Raw genomic sequence first — 13,795 nt, 5'->3', positions numbered from 1 at the left:
TAAACCTCACCAAATACAAAACACTCTCAATCACTTGCAAACACAAAGGCAAATACAAACACAAACACAAGCTCTCACCAACAAATCAAAATCATAAACCTCACCAAATACAAAACACTCTCAATCACTCACAAACACAAAGGCAAATACAAACACAAACACAAGCTCTCACCAATAAATCAAAATCATAAACTTCACTTCTCTCACAAGCCTAAAACCCATTGTACCCTTTTTTACAACCCCAAAAAACTATACGAAGTACAAGAGATCTTCCAATTTAAAAAATAACTATAATCAAACATCGTTGGTTATGGATATTTGAACCCATGAATTTTTTGGTTAGATATTATTTTACAATTATAAGGTAGTAAATCCCATTAAATTGATCATAACTTTACATACAACAATTGTAACTTGATATTGACTCATTCAATAAATATAGCCAGAAAACTCAAACATCACGTATAAAGGATTCGAGAGTACCATAGGATTTTTTGTGCTTATAATAAGACAATTGTGCATGACTAAGCTAAATTTATTTATTTATTTAAAAGAGTTAAGGTGCCTAGTCCCCACAATATGTCCTTTGGAAATAGTATGACACAGAATAGAAAATAGATAGCTTATCATGCATGCTCATCCGAAAAATTGATATCACAGCGGTTCCATTTGCCTAGTTGTAACTTGTAATAGACATTTGATTATATTAGGGAAATATTAACGAATACTCTTAGAGCATTGTTTTAGGAATTATTTTTAAAAATCTTTTACAGGAATATGATAAAATAATTAATTTTTTGTCGATTTTTTATATTTCTCATAAAAATGATGCTGAATTTTTTTTAATATAGTTCATTAACAATTGTTCTAAGAGCATCAGATAACATTAATCTATTATATTAGTATTTCACATCCAAGTAGGAGAGAGAGAGAGAGAGAGAGAGAGAGAGAGAGAGAGAGAGAGCTTTCAAGTTCAAATTTATTATTTGCACAACATAGTTAGCTGGTAGTTACAATCAATAATTTCGGCTACCAACAAAAGATGGGGAACCCCCTTTCCCAAAGCCTCTATTTTAACTCCTACAACAACTCTCTACTCTCTACACACAAAACTTTTATTAGCGGTTGTATTGCAAAGTAGAAAAACAGAGAGAAATTTGAGCTAAGAGAAAGACACAAGAATAGATCACAAAAAAATGACCATGGCCACTGCCAAAGTCTTTGCCATGGTTGCAGCCTCAGTCATATTGTTTTCTGCATTTTTTCACAGTGTTTCAGCTCAGGCAGAGGCACCAGGTTCATCACCAGCTTCAGCTTCAGCACCAGCAGTGGATCCTTGCCTTAATAGTTTGGTGAACATGTCTGACTGCCTAACTTTTGTGGTGACTGGAAGCAATGCTACAAAGCCTGATAAGGCTTGCTGCCCTGAGCTTGCTGGGCTGCTTGAAAGCAACCCTATTTGCTTGTGTGAGTTGCTTGGGAGCAACATTGCAGAAAGTTATGGGTTCAACATTGATGTCAAAAGGGCTCTCAAGCTTCCTTCTCTTTGTGGTCTTCAAACACCCCCTGTTAGCACTTGCTCAGGTACACTCCACAGTCCACACCTTTGATTCTTTGGAAGATTATTATTCTTTTTGTACATAAGAAAAGTCACGAGAAAGTTAAATTATGTGGATAAATAATAAGTGTCATTCATGCCATGGTGGTTTAGATTTTGTTGGTTATTCAATCACATCATATAATATCACCTTATATGAGAGTTTAAATTTTTAATGTAGTCTTCCATTTATTGGATAAAGTTGAATTTTTAGTGAAAATCACAGATCATTTTTGGATCTCCTCCCTAGTTATGTTTTAATGGAATCAATAATTGAAATTAACTTGATTTTGATCTTTCAATTTTAATTTTTCTATATTAATCTCATACTGTGTGTTACATTTGCCACATCAATTATTTTGGTTAAAAATTAAACGGAGAGGATATCCAATAATCAAATTGATTTGTTTTTTTTTTTTAGTTGATAGACTAAATTGACACAATTAATAGTTGAGGAACCAAGGGTGAAAAATGAACTTTTTAAAATTGATGGATAAAAAATAAAATGAAAAACTTTTAGTAAAATTTAGAGATGAAAACATTATCTTACTCTTAAAATTATTAATGTAGTTTGTTTTAAGTAGAACTTTAAAATTTAATTTAGTTTCTTTAAGTAAGATTCTAATTTGCTATAAAGTAAATTAAAATTTTTTAATGTGAAATTATATTGCCTCCACCTCAAAAAAATCAGGGTAAAATTGTGGCACAATAGACTCTGTTCCTACATTTTTTGAAGACAACGAGTTGTTAAGAACACTGACATGCCCGTACTTTTAATGTGACCAACTTCTGTCCATACGAACCACCCTTTTTTTCTTTTTAGGTTGGTGAACGGTGATTGGCATTCAATGTAGGTAGATACTAAAATTAATGCATCAAAGGCTTTGAAATGAAAATACTAAAATCAATTTTTGTGTTGTGTTTGACAGCTGCGGGATACCCAGTGCCTGGCCCAGTAGGAGGCCCATCACCGAGTGAGTCACTAGGTAATTCCTCCCTCTTTTTAATCTTTTTGTTTGTTTTCTTAAAAATCATATAATTTTTCACAATTTTTTGTTGCAATTGTGACGATTAATGAAAAAAAAATTTGTGAATTTATGTGTAAGTAATGATTAACTACTCATAGTCTGCCACATCAAAATTTTGACAAAAAAATTGTAGAATAATTTGTAGTTCTTAAACTAATCCCAATAAAAAGTAATGGGTAAATACTATAATATTTACACACTTTTTTCACACAAACTTATACGCACATGCGAAATGCACTAAAATTGTGAAATGGTGAAAGGAGAAAGACTTAAAATCACAATCTCAATGCATTTTGCACGAATATGTAAATTGTATGGGTAAATATATACACCACTCAAAAGTAAATGTAAGCAAATAAGTTGACTAAAAAATGAGGATGGCAAACGCACTCTAAAGTTTAAGATGGCCGAAAGGATTTCATTGCAAAATTTGTGCTAATACGACTTGTATGTAGTATATGTCTAAAAAGCTTGAAATTCAGCATAATTAAGGATTTTCTTTTATTCTATTTTTCGGTTGCATTTCTGTCAAATCTCAAATGTGTACTTTCGTAGTTGGATACAGAGGACTGTTGGGTCTATATAAATAATGTACAATCTGTTTCTAGAACAAAAGAAACAAACACCATTGTGGACCTCTTCCAACATTCAGCATTGTATTTTGACCCTACCACAAATGGGGATCACGATAGCTGTCAGCGTAGTTTTAAAACCCAGACCGGATCGGTCGGTCTGATCGGTCCAATTGAGAATTGGGTATCAATTTAATCTGGTAAAAATATCAAAATTCGGTTAAAATTGGGAACTCGAGGCAAATTTGGTTTTACTCTTGGTCCGGTTTTGAAAACCATGGTTGTTGGAATAGTTATTAAACTAGTAATGCTACTTTTACTATATATATTTTTTAGGATTTACAACAAATTTTAAGTGACAAGTTTTTATTGATTTTAAACTAGGCATATCACTGACATCATTTTTTTTTACTCCATCAATAACAGCTTGCCACCTAAATTTGATATGAAACTATTTATGAAAATACAGTATACATAATATTTCTCTTATTTTACTTACAAGAAATATCCACAACATTTTCATAACAAATCTTAAATAACAGGTTGTTATTAGCTATTATCAGGTTAGCAAAAAAGTAATCTAAGTGTTGGTAAAAAAATAATTTCAGTGCTTGATTCAAATTAGAACCAATAACATCATACCACATATGATTTGTTGTAAAAATATTGTAACGCATCACTTCTCTTTACTTGCATTATGTTTTTCTTATTTTAATTACATGGGCTTATTTGTCTAGATCCTTAATTATTGGGCCGTTTAATTGAGATCATAAAACTCAGGCCAATCTCTAATTCATTCTTGGCCACTGAGCTGCTTATATGCTTTTACTTTCAATGTCCTAACCTTATTTTTTTCCTGGAAAAAAAAAAGGATTATCACCAGGAGCAGAACCAGCTGCCCTGCCCACATCAGGGAAAAATGGAGCTTCAAGCAATTTAGGGTTCACCCTAGCTTTTACTGTTGGCTTGGCATTTGCATTTCTTCCAGTATTCTTCTGATTATATATTACTAGCTACTATCTGATTGAAATTCATATTTATTTAGATGTTGTAACCAGATTTATTTAAGAAACACATATGTCGTGACAGTACTAAATCCTTTTGCCTATATGCCAATAATGTGTACGAGTCCTTGATTTCGTTAAAGGTTTATACCTTTTGTATTGAGCTTTGATTGAGATTGATTATTTTTTGGGATGATCTCTACTATTCAAGTTTGAGCCTGTTTATATCTACATCCAATGTGGTGATTTCTAGAATGCATGTTTAAGAATTGATGTTTAATTCTGTACTATATCCTCTTCTCAAAAAAAAAAATTTGTACAGTATCTATTCACCAAAAAAGTGTTACACCATTATACAATATTCTATATCATTCACTAATATAAGAGTATTTAGTTGTAGGTTCTTATTAGTTCATGGAATCCCTAGGAGAGCCGCCGACTCCAATTGGAAAAAAATTGTCATCGAACAAGGTATTTTAGGTTAAAATTCCACCTAAAAAAAACTAATTTCATACATTTTAACCTAACGATAAAAAAATATTTATCTTGGAGTGATAAATAAATAAATAAATATATAATTATTATTCAGAAAAAAAAAAAAAAAAAAAATCTAATCATATCTATCAAAAAAATATAGTATTATATTCATTCAAATATTTATGGTTTTTAGTTGTTATTAAAGCCAAGATTCTAAAACTTCACATTTCTCCCTTTTTCCTATGCTCTTCCTACTCCTACATCATCACTTGTAAGATCTCTCATCATCAATCTACAAAATGTCGAAGAAGTCATTGCAAATAGACAAAATATGTGCCTACATGCACCGCCTAAAGGTTTTGTCTCTTAAAGCTAAATGCTTCACATGCCACAAACTTCGAGCCACACATCAACATGTGCCCTGTCAAACTCATCTATACGAGCTAAGCACATTGCTCTGCCACACGTCAACACCAGATTCCAACACGTCGACCCTAGGTACCACATTAGCTATGGCACATCATCACAGGTTGCAATCAACATTCAACACCATCCTAACTGCCATGTCACTTTTTTTTTTTTGGTTCTAGATCTGATTTTATCCATCCCAAAAGACCATAAAGGCGTAAACACTTCTAACTTAAAATTGATAAAAAAATCAAATAGGACAATCACATCTTAGAATTCTGATAATTAGTAATAAATCCTTATTTTACTTAAGGTGGTAAAATTTGACACGATCCACAAACTTGACATGACTAGTTTGTTTATAAACAGGTTATAAGTTAAGGTTAAATGAATTCGAATCATGTTCGGATTGACGCAACTAACTCATTTAATAAACGCATCTAATTTTATCCACCAACACCCCAATTAATGCGAAATGAATGTACAGAACATATCCACGCATAACATGTGTTGCCAACCCAAGGGATCAAAGCGAAGAGGAATCTTGGTGTTACACTAGTGTCTCCCTTTTTCCTTTGTTTTCTTTCCTATGGTCCCTTTATATCTCTCTTGTAAGACAATACATAGTTTGTATGCAACTCAGTTTGGAAGAATTCCTCCAACTAGATTAGGTGGCACCTTAAAAAACTGACATGTGTCTTGACTAAAAATCACCTAGCCGGCTAACCCACTTAATCATAGTTCACACACTTTAGTGGTTAGGAGATTTTGGATCAAAACACATGTCAATTTTATAAGGTGTCACCTAACCTAGTTTGGAAGAATTCCTCCATTTGGTGTGCATATAAACTTTATCCTATAAATTAATGCAAAGAATTTTGAGCTAGGATTTTATCAAACTTGGTATCCCACTGGGCTTGGGCCAACCCAAATGCCAACAAAGAGTAAAACATTAATATAAGAGCCTGTGGCCCTGTTTGGTCATCCAATTTTTGTTTTCCAAAAACTTAGAAAACTGTTTTTTAAAATCGTATTTGGAACTAGTTTTCAAAACACAATTTTGACATGATTTGTGTTTGGCTCCTATTTTCTAAAGGAGAAAACCAAAAAATGTAAGTGGAACTTAGTAGTACCAGTACCACCTATCATCTATTTCTTGTACATTTTGCGGTAATATAAGCTCATGTAGTGTGCAATGGCAACTTTTGAACGTTTCATTATTGTGATGCCCCAATTTGATTGATTGTGTGATGTGTGTGGGTGTGTGATGAGTCCCACATCGGGTATTTACTGGGTTGAACTGGACTTTATTAACAACTGCAAGGAGCCTCAATTGTGACTAGTCCTTTTGAGGTATAGCGCAGATGTGGCTAGCGCTTTTTCTTGGGTTGTTACATATGGTATCAGAGCGGGCCCAGTAACCCCGTGTGGGCTCGGAGACACTACCCCACAAAGTGGGCCCTAACGAGGACGTTAGAAATTTAAACTGGACTTTATTAACAATTGCAAGGAGCCTCAATTGTGACTAATCCTTTTGAGGTATAGCGCAGATGTGGCTAGCGCTTTTTCTTGGGTTGTTACAATTATTGAGATTGTTTAATCAGAAATTCTGCTAATTAAAATTGCCCATGACTTGGTCCAACAATTGGGAAAGTTTCTTCGTTCAATACAGTTTCTTCTTGATGGAAATAATTGCAGACTTAGACAAAATCTTAACTGAATAATTTTCTTTCTACTAGTTTCTTAACAACCCCACGAGATCCAAATTTCAGAAACATACACGCAAGCCTGCACAGAGATTATAGATATATATATATATATATATATATATATATATATTAAAGAATGAGAAGCAGGGCAGCTTGTGTATGTCAATATGTGTATACAATCTTGCGTTCTTTCCTTCTCGTTTCAATCGGTGAAAACATGAACGAATAATAATTTGATAATAATATATGGAATTTTTATACATTAATTGGTCAGAAGGGGTGATTGCAATCTTAACATTTTCTTTTTTAAGGGAACTTATAATGTAAATTGAGTACTATAATTCATAACTATGCCAAGGATTCATCATTTTTATGCGATATATAGCTACAATCTCCTTTAATAAATTAAAATTTTAAATAAATTACATAATTTTTCTAATGGTCTAAGATAAATTTTTTTAAAAAAATTATAGTTTTAAATTAAAATCACTAACTTTCAATAGTTTCAATTCACACTCTCAAAGAGTCTCTGATAAATAAATTATTAATAGAAATTTATATAAGTTGTTACTAATAAGAAACTTTGGTTTGAATATCGCCTAAATCAAAATGAAATCCATCGATGTTGTTACTAGAAGATAAAGAGTACCATCATGGAGCTGACATCATCTATCCAAATACAAAGAAAGAAAAAAAAAAAAAATCTATGTTAAATTATAAGACATTTGATAAACTTCAAGTTATGAAATTGTTTATTAACCCATCAATTAGTGTCAATAAATATTCATAATAAGGTTACATATTATGTCAGTTAACATCCAAATCTTATAATATTGTATCACATATTATATAACAAAAAGTTAAAAACTTTATGCAGCTAAGGCCATGGCAACTCCCGTGGACAAACTACCTAGGCCATGGTAGTGATACAATAGAAATATATTAAAATATTTAACATATCTACTTAAGTGAAGCTCTATTGCCAGAATTTCAAAGAATAATACCCTGATTAAAATTCTACTACCAAGAGCTTTTAGAAATTTAAAAGAATTTTCATTATTGTTTTTATATTATATTAATAACTTACCATAGTTTTTTTTTTAGTTTTAATTATAAAAGGGGGAAATATACATATTTTGCTCACACCATCTGGCTTAATATATGTATTACAAGTTGTATAACATAACTTTGTCACTTGACTCATTATGACTACATTTATAATATTAACACAATTTACTTTAAGTGAAAAAATTACCAAGGGTTTTTTTAAAATAAATTAAAATTTTTAAAACACAATTATCAAAAGTTTAAAGATATTTAGAAGAAGTTTAATCACTTATTTAAAATTATTGTATAATCTATTATCATATTTGGCTTTTCGATAAACTCTTGGACTTACATCAAGTGTATTTTTTCATATAACTTAATTTTTCTTCTCTTCTTTTTACCATCTATTTTATTATTGAAATAATTTTTTAGTTTAGTTGTAATACTTATTAATTGTATCTAGAAAAACCTGAACTCTTCGGTTTGGCCAAAGAAATTATTTGACACATACATCTCAACTAATTCTTTGCATTTATTTTTTAAATCCACCTTTAAATGCATCTTCAAGTACAAGAGATAGACTAGTGTCGATTTTCCTTGGAAGATTAGTACCTCTTAAATTCTTTTGTCTAGATCGATAACCCATCAAAGCAAGTAAGATATATGGATTCAATGCCCACAGCAGACCGTCATGCAGTTTTGAAGAACTGAAAATAAAAAATAAAAAAGAAAGAAAGAAAACAAGAATACAAATAAATAAATTACTCAGTTAACGGGTGCTCTTAAAATATTCATTTATTAACTATTTTAAAAAATATTTTATACAACTTTTATGAGAAAAATTTTTTTTAACTGTTATAAAAGTTATTTACTCTTTTATTTTTTCATAAAATCTTTTTTAAAAACTGATCTATGAATAAATATTCGTAAAGCATCCGTTAACTTTTGCCATAAATAAATGAAGATTAAATAGAGGATATCCATAGTAATAGTAGGGTTTATTCCCTCCAATAGAAAGTGGTTTAGGTATTTGAGCATGGGTCAAATAATGCCTACCTAATTTTATATCAAAATTCTGGCAAAGACTGTTTCCTATTTATTGAATATGACACATGCTAAAGTGGTTCTGCAACTAATTAATCAGTAATCATGGACTGCCTTGTTAAATCTCATCATTTTTTTTCCTGGGTATAGTTGAAGATGTCTTTAACAAGTTAAGAAATGAGTACAAGTTTACACAAAACTTTTTAACCTCAATTACTTGAGTTTTACTTTTAAATTACTTCCACAGATGATTAATGGTTTCCATGTCTAAATTTCGATAACTTTTGGATTCCCAAATGTTGATGACCACTTCCATTTTTTTTTTTAATTAGGTGCAATGGTGAAAGAGAGAGTCTTGGACTACTTCACTTGTCAACTCTATAAAATTTTCAAAAAAATATATGATGACCCACATACAAACACTAAGTCAAGTATGAGAAATGTAAATTCACACTAAAAATAGTTAAGAATTGGATTAAAATAAATCATATAATAGTGTTGAAAATGAAATAAATAGTATCATATCCTACATAGCAATGTTCTCCATCAATCTGCTGTGTACAACAAAGCTAAAAATTTATTGCATATATCAAATAACATATAAAAAATAAATAAAATAAAAAAACATATCAAGCACTATATGTTTATACAACATTCTCTCACCACTGAAACATCATTGCGCAATCAACGACTTTATGCATCTTTCTTACATCCAAGTTAGCTAGGTGTGACTGTTTCACTAATTTGACAATTCTGATTTGTTTCAGTCCAGCGACTTTAATTAATCCAGGCTGGCTTGTACCAAACCTCAGGTGTCCCATTTCATAAAAGTCAATAAAGTTTAATAATATAAAAAATTTCACTATTTTTTTACTATTGTTTGTAGAACCTTCTTTACTACTATTAACGTCACATGTGTAATTATTATTAAAAAGAAATGTGACTAAGGTAGCATTTGGATGGTTGATGCGTTTCAGCGATTTGCGTTGATGATTCACATGTAAATAGTAATTTTTATTATTATTTTCAGTTATCAGTTTTCAATTTTTAACAAAATAAGTGATATTCAAACGCATTCTATATAATTGGTAAATAATAAAAATAAGGACAAAGTTTATCTACAATATTGTTTGTAACCTTAGGTTACAAACTTATTCAATAAAATAAACATTATTAGGTTACAAACTTATTCAATAAAATAAACATTATTACATATTTTAAAAATCTAATTATTGAATTGCATGTTCTTTATGCTCTTAATACAAATGTCAAGATTTGTGTCATTCAGATATTATTTATTATATAATTTAGAAGCTTATATTTTATGTATAATTTTAAACTACAAAAATTGCAATTCAAATAATTTACTGATGATATAACTATTGACTTTTAATTTTTTAGAAATTTTGCAAATATGGAGAATATAAGAAAAAGATGTAATCCAATGGTAAATTTGTCAAAATTCACCTCTAATAAGAAGATATTGAGTAAGATTGTAACATAAAGTTACAACCAATTTTGTAACTAAATTTTATCCTAAAAATAATATTATAATAAATAAACGTGGAAGTGAAATATAAATAGTTAAATACTAATCTATCTCTTGGATTTGCAAAGAGATGCATATTCCCAACAGGTCCTAACCAACGAGAAAGTATATCCTAGATCCGGTGTATGTAATGGATATCTTACAGTACTTGTGGACCATACTAGTGTGTGGAGCCCATTAATTGTGAGAGAGTTGTTGCATGCATCGATAATTTAACATAGTATCAGAGCAGAAAATTATGAATTCAATTCCTGTCTTTACTCTATCTTCCATTTAAAATGTTAAAAATAAATATCATGTGTTAGGCTCCACTTATTAAGGGGATGGTTAGACCCACAAGAGAGGAGGAGTGTTAGAGTTATGATTAAGTGATTAAATTCACAATTTTCTAACAGTTTAAACTTTTGAGATAATTTGTTATTGAATAGATGCCGGGTAAACTTTCTCCCAATCAACTCCCTATAAATACTCTAAGTCTCAAATTTTGTGCGATATGAAATATACTATTAGAAACTTTGTTGAAACTAACTTTCATATTAGTGTCCTAACTAGACTTTTGGAGCACTAGTTTCCAACCAACTCTAATTGGTCTTGATTGTAGTTATTAAGTTCAATCTCTTTTGCAAGATTCGTCAAGTAGCTCAAGCATTTAGTAGAGGACATTCCTAGTTAGGAGTATACATGGGTCGGGTTGGACAGGTAAAGGGTAATATTTTTAACTAACTTACTAATGGCGGGTTAAGAAAATTCCAATCCACTGTCAACCCACCAATCTATAATTGAGGATTGAAGTTTCACTAACACAATTTCATATTTAAAAAAAAAAAAAAAAAAAAAAAAAAGTCATGTCAAATTATACACACACACACATGGGGGGAGTGTCATGCGTGATAAGAACTCTTATAAACTAAGGGGAGTGCCATGTATATTTTATACCAAAGTTCTTCTATAAAATATTAGATGGAGAGAAGAAAATTTTCTATTTTTTTTAGTGATTGAGTTAGCATATTTTTATTGGTCATCTTTACCTATTATGCTATTATCGACAACTTGCTACTCCATGCTTGTGAAATCTTTTAAATCCAAAGAGTTATTCCCAATTTCTTGGGACCAAGCCCCATCTTCCAATCCCAAATTATACAATAAGATAATTTTGAAATAACAAAGATAGATGGTAACTAAAACAATGTGTATATTACTTTCGTAATCTGTATAAAGAAGCTATAACATAATCACAAAAATTAAAAAAGAAAAAAAGAAAAATTTATACCAAAAATCCTAATTCTAAAACCAAAATAAACATACTGCCAAACACGTAGTATGTCTACCAAATCTTCACACCGTAGTGACAATCCTTGGAAAATATTTTAGCATTGGCCGTTAAGCTATCCACCGTTATATCACAGTCAACCTTAACGGTAATCGTCCAAGACTTAACGGACCCCACTTTAATTTTAACCGGAGCTCTAACCGTCAAAAGTAACGGCACTTTCCCTTGGCTCTGAGCTTGCAACAACGAATTCTTAACCGTACTGGTCAAAACCACACCGGAGCCCTTTAACACCGTTTCGAAAACCGTCACGTTATTAGACGGCTGGTAAAACGAAGGCACCGCGCCGTTACAAAGAGAAACGTCGTCGTAATAGATCTCGACGGAGCTCTTCGGTTCGTAGTAGATCCCGATCTTGTCGTTCGGGTTATCGGCTCTAACGGTAACGTCGAACTCGGGCGAGACCGTTAGAGAAGCTGATGACGCCGCGGCGGCGTCGGCGGCGGTGAAGTTGAGGCCGGAGACGGAGATGGCGTCGACGGAGTAATTCGGAGACCTGGGTTTGACTACGAGGTAGAATATTGCGGCGGAGACGGCGAGGAGGGCGAGGAGGAAAGCGAGGATTCCGAAGGACCAGCAGAGGCAGCGACAGCAAGGCCGGCGGCGAGTTTTGGATTTGCGAGAGAGGGCTTGGTAGCGATTGGCGTTTTCCGGCGGAGGAACACGGTAGACTTGGTCCTTAGGGATGTGGATCACGTAGGTACCAGGTGGAGGAACGGGTTTGTCGGGACAAGGATTCGGACGAGTGGCGAGTGTCAACATTGGTTCGGAACTCTCCGAGGATGTTTCGTCGTTTACTGAAACCGGTGGCTGTGGTGGCGGCGAGTCGCGTGGGTGAACTCGGTCGGTCATTTTTATTACTATTTTTTTTGTGGGTACTGAGTTGTAGAATTTAGATATAAACTCGGTGAGTGAATCAGCGAGAGAAAATTGTAATGTGAGAGAGAAAGAGAAAAAGTGGGATATATATACGAGGTTAAGAAGAGAGAGAGAGAGAGAAATGTAGGAGCGTGTCGAATGAGTAAACAGCAATGGATTTCACAGGTCAGCATGAGATGTCCAATAAATTACTACATGAACAAGTCCAATCCGTGTACCGAGTTCGTGTTTCCTTGCCTTTTGTCTGTTTCTTTTTTTTACTTTTTTTTTTTTTTTTTTTGGAAAGACCGTGTGCAAGAGAATTTTTAATATATGTTTGTTGGATTGGCTACACACGGTTTTCTTTTCTAATAAAAGGTAAAGTCAAAAGTCTACCATTTTTACTATAATGTAAAATTGTTTTACTTACCTAAGTCTACTGTTCTAACAGAACAACTTATTTAGCTTTCTGTTTAAAGTATTATAAGTAAAAAATTTATGTAAAACTTGTAAATATTTGGGGAAAAAAAAAATGAGTTGGCTTATAATCAGAATCTAAATTGTATACTTAAATAGAGCTTTTAAGTATCGCTGATTGTTGTGATAGAGTGAAGACTTCAAGGAATGTATCTAACTTAACAAAGAAGAAAACAATATAGAACAAAGGCAAATACAATGTTCGATAAAGCTCATCAATATACTATTATGTCCCATATAAATCCCCCCAGGACTTGACCGAAATGAGGCCTTTAATATTGTCAAATGTCATTGAGAAAAGCAAAAATTAATAATAAAGGAACATAAATCTGTGGGAATAAGCACCAACATCGAAGGGTTAGGTTATTAATTATTAAAGTCTTTTCGAGTTATTACTATTCTTCATTTCTATGGTTGGGATCGCATCGAGTGTTAAAGTTCAATTTGGTTTCCCTTAGGTGACAATCAGGGGGTAGAGTCCGCGCCAGGGGGGGTGGCAACTGACCCCCTAGCTCCTCCAAAACTTTCGTAGCTATAGGCATATGTGAAGAGTTTGTCCCCTGTCATTCATTAACTTAAGGAAAAAATAAATAAATAAATAAACACCACTCAGTAAAAGGAATAAAAAAAACTAACACATTCTTACTCAAAAAGACAAAAGAAAATATAAGAACCTGCCACCGTAATTAAGGCAG

General features: G+C 32.2%; 2 protein-coding genes across 2 annotated transcripts; one reads left to right on the top strand and one right to left on the bottom strand.

The window, feature by feature from the left end:
• Positions 1-1,032: 1,032 nt before the first annotated feature.
• On the top strand, positions 1,033-4,430 carry LOC115982588 (xylogen-like protein 11). The gene is made up of 3 exons (XM_031105228.1): positions 1,033-1,584; positions 2,527-2,583; positions 4,069-4,430. The coding sequence occupies exons 1-3, from the start codon at positions 1,197-1,199 to the stop codon at positions 4,194-4,196; spliced, it is 573 nt and encodes a 190-aa protein (XP_030961088.1). The 5' UTR covers positions 1,033-1,196; the 3' UTR covers positions 4,197-4,430.
• Positions 4,431-11,607: 7,177 nt separating this feature from the next.
• On the bottom strand, positions 11,608-12,770 carry LOC115986066 (NDR1/HIN1-like protein 13). Its single transcript, XM_031108955.1, has one exon. It carries the CDS (start codon positions 12,615-12,617, stop codon positions 11,760-11,762), a length of 858 nt encoding a protein of 285 aa, XP_030964815.1. The 5' UTR covers positions 12,618-12,770; the 3' UTR covers positions 11,608-11,759.
• Positions 12,771-13,795: the final 1,025 nt, after the last annotated feature.

Source organism: Quercus lobata, chromosome 1 (genome assembly GCF_001633185.2).
Source record: "Quercus lobata isolate SW786 chromosome 1, ValleyOak3.0 Primary Assembly, whole genome shotgun sequence".
Lineage (NCBI taxonomy): Eukaryota > Viridiplantae > Streptophyta > Magnoliopsida > Fagales > Fagaceae > Quercus > Quercus lobata.
This window is presented reverse-complemented; position numbering and strand designations above follow the sequence as displayed.

Bases quoted from the DNA above. Each gene is read 5' to 3' on its own strand.
- LOC115982588 (XM_031105228.1), top strand. From the start codon at position 1,197: ATGACCATGGCCACTGCCAAAGTCTTTGCCATGGTTGCAGCCTCAGTC. The intron at 1,585-2,526 runs GTACACTCCACA...TGTGTTTGACAG, and splicing joins CCCTGTTAGCACTTGCTCAG to CTGCGGGATACCCAGTGCCT. The intron at 2,584-4,068 runs GTAATTCCTCCC...GAAAAAAAAAAG, and splicing joins ATCACCGAGTGAGTCACTAG to GATTATCACCAGGAGCAGAA.
- LOC115986066 (XM_031108955.1), bottom strand. From the start codon at position 12,617: ATGACCGACCGAGTTCACCCACGCGACTCGCCGCCACCACAGCCACCG.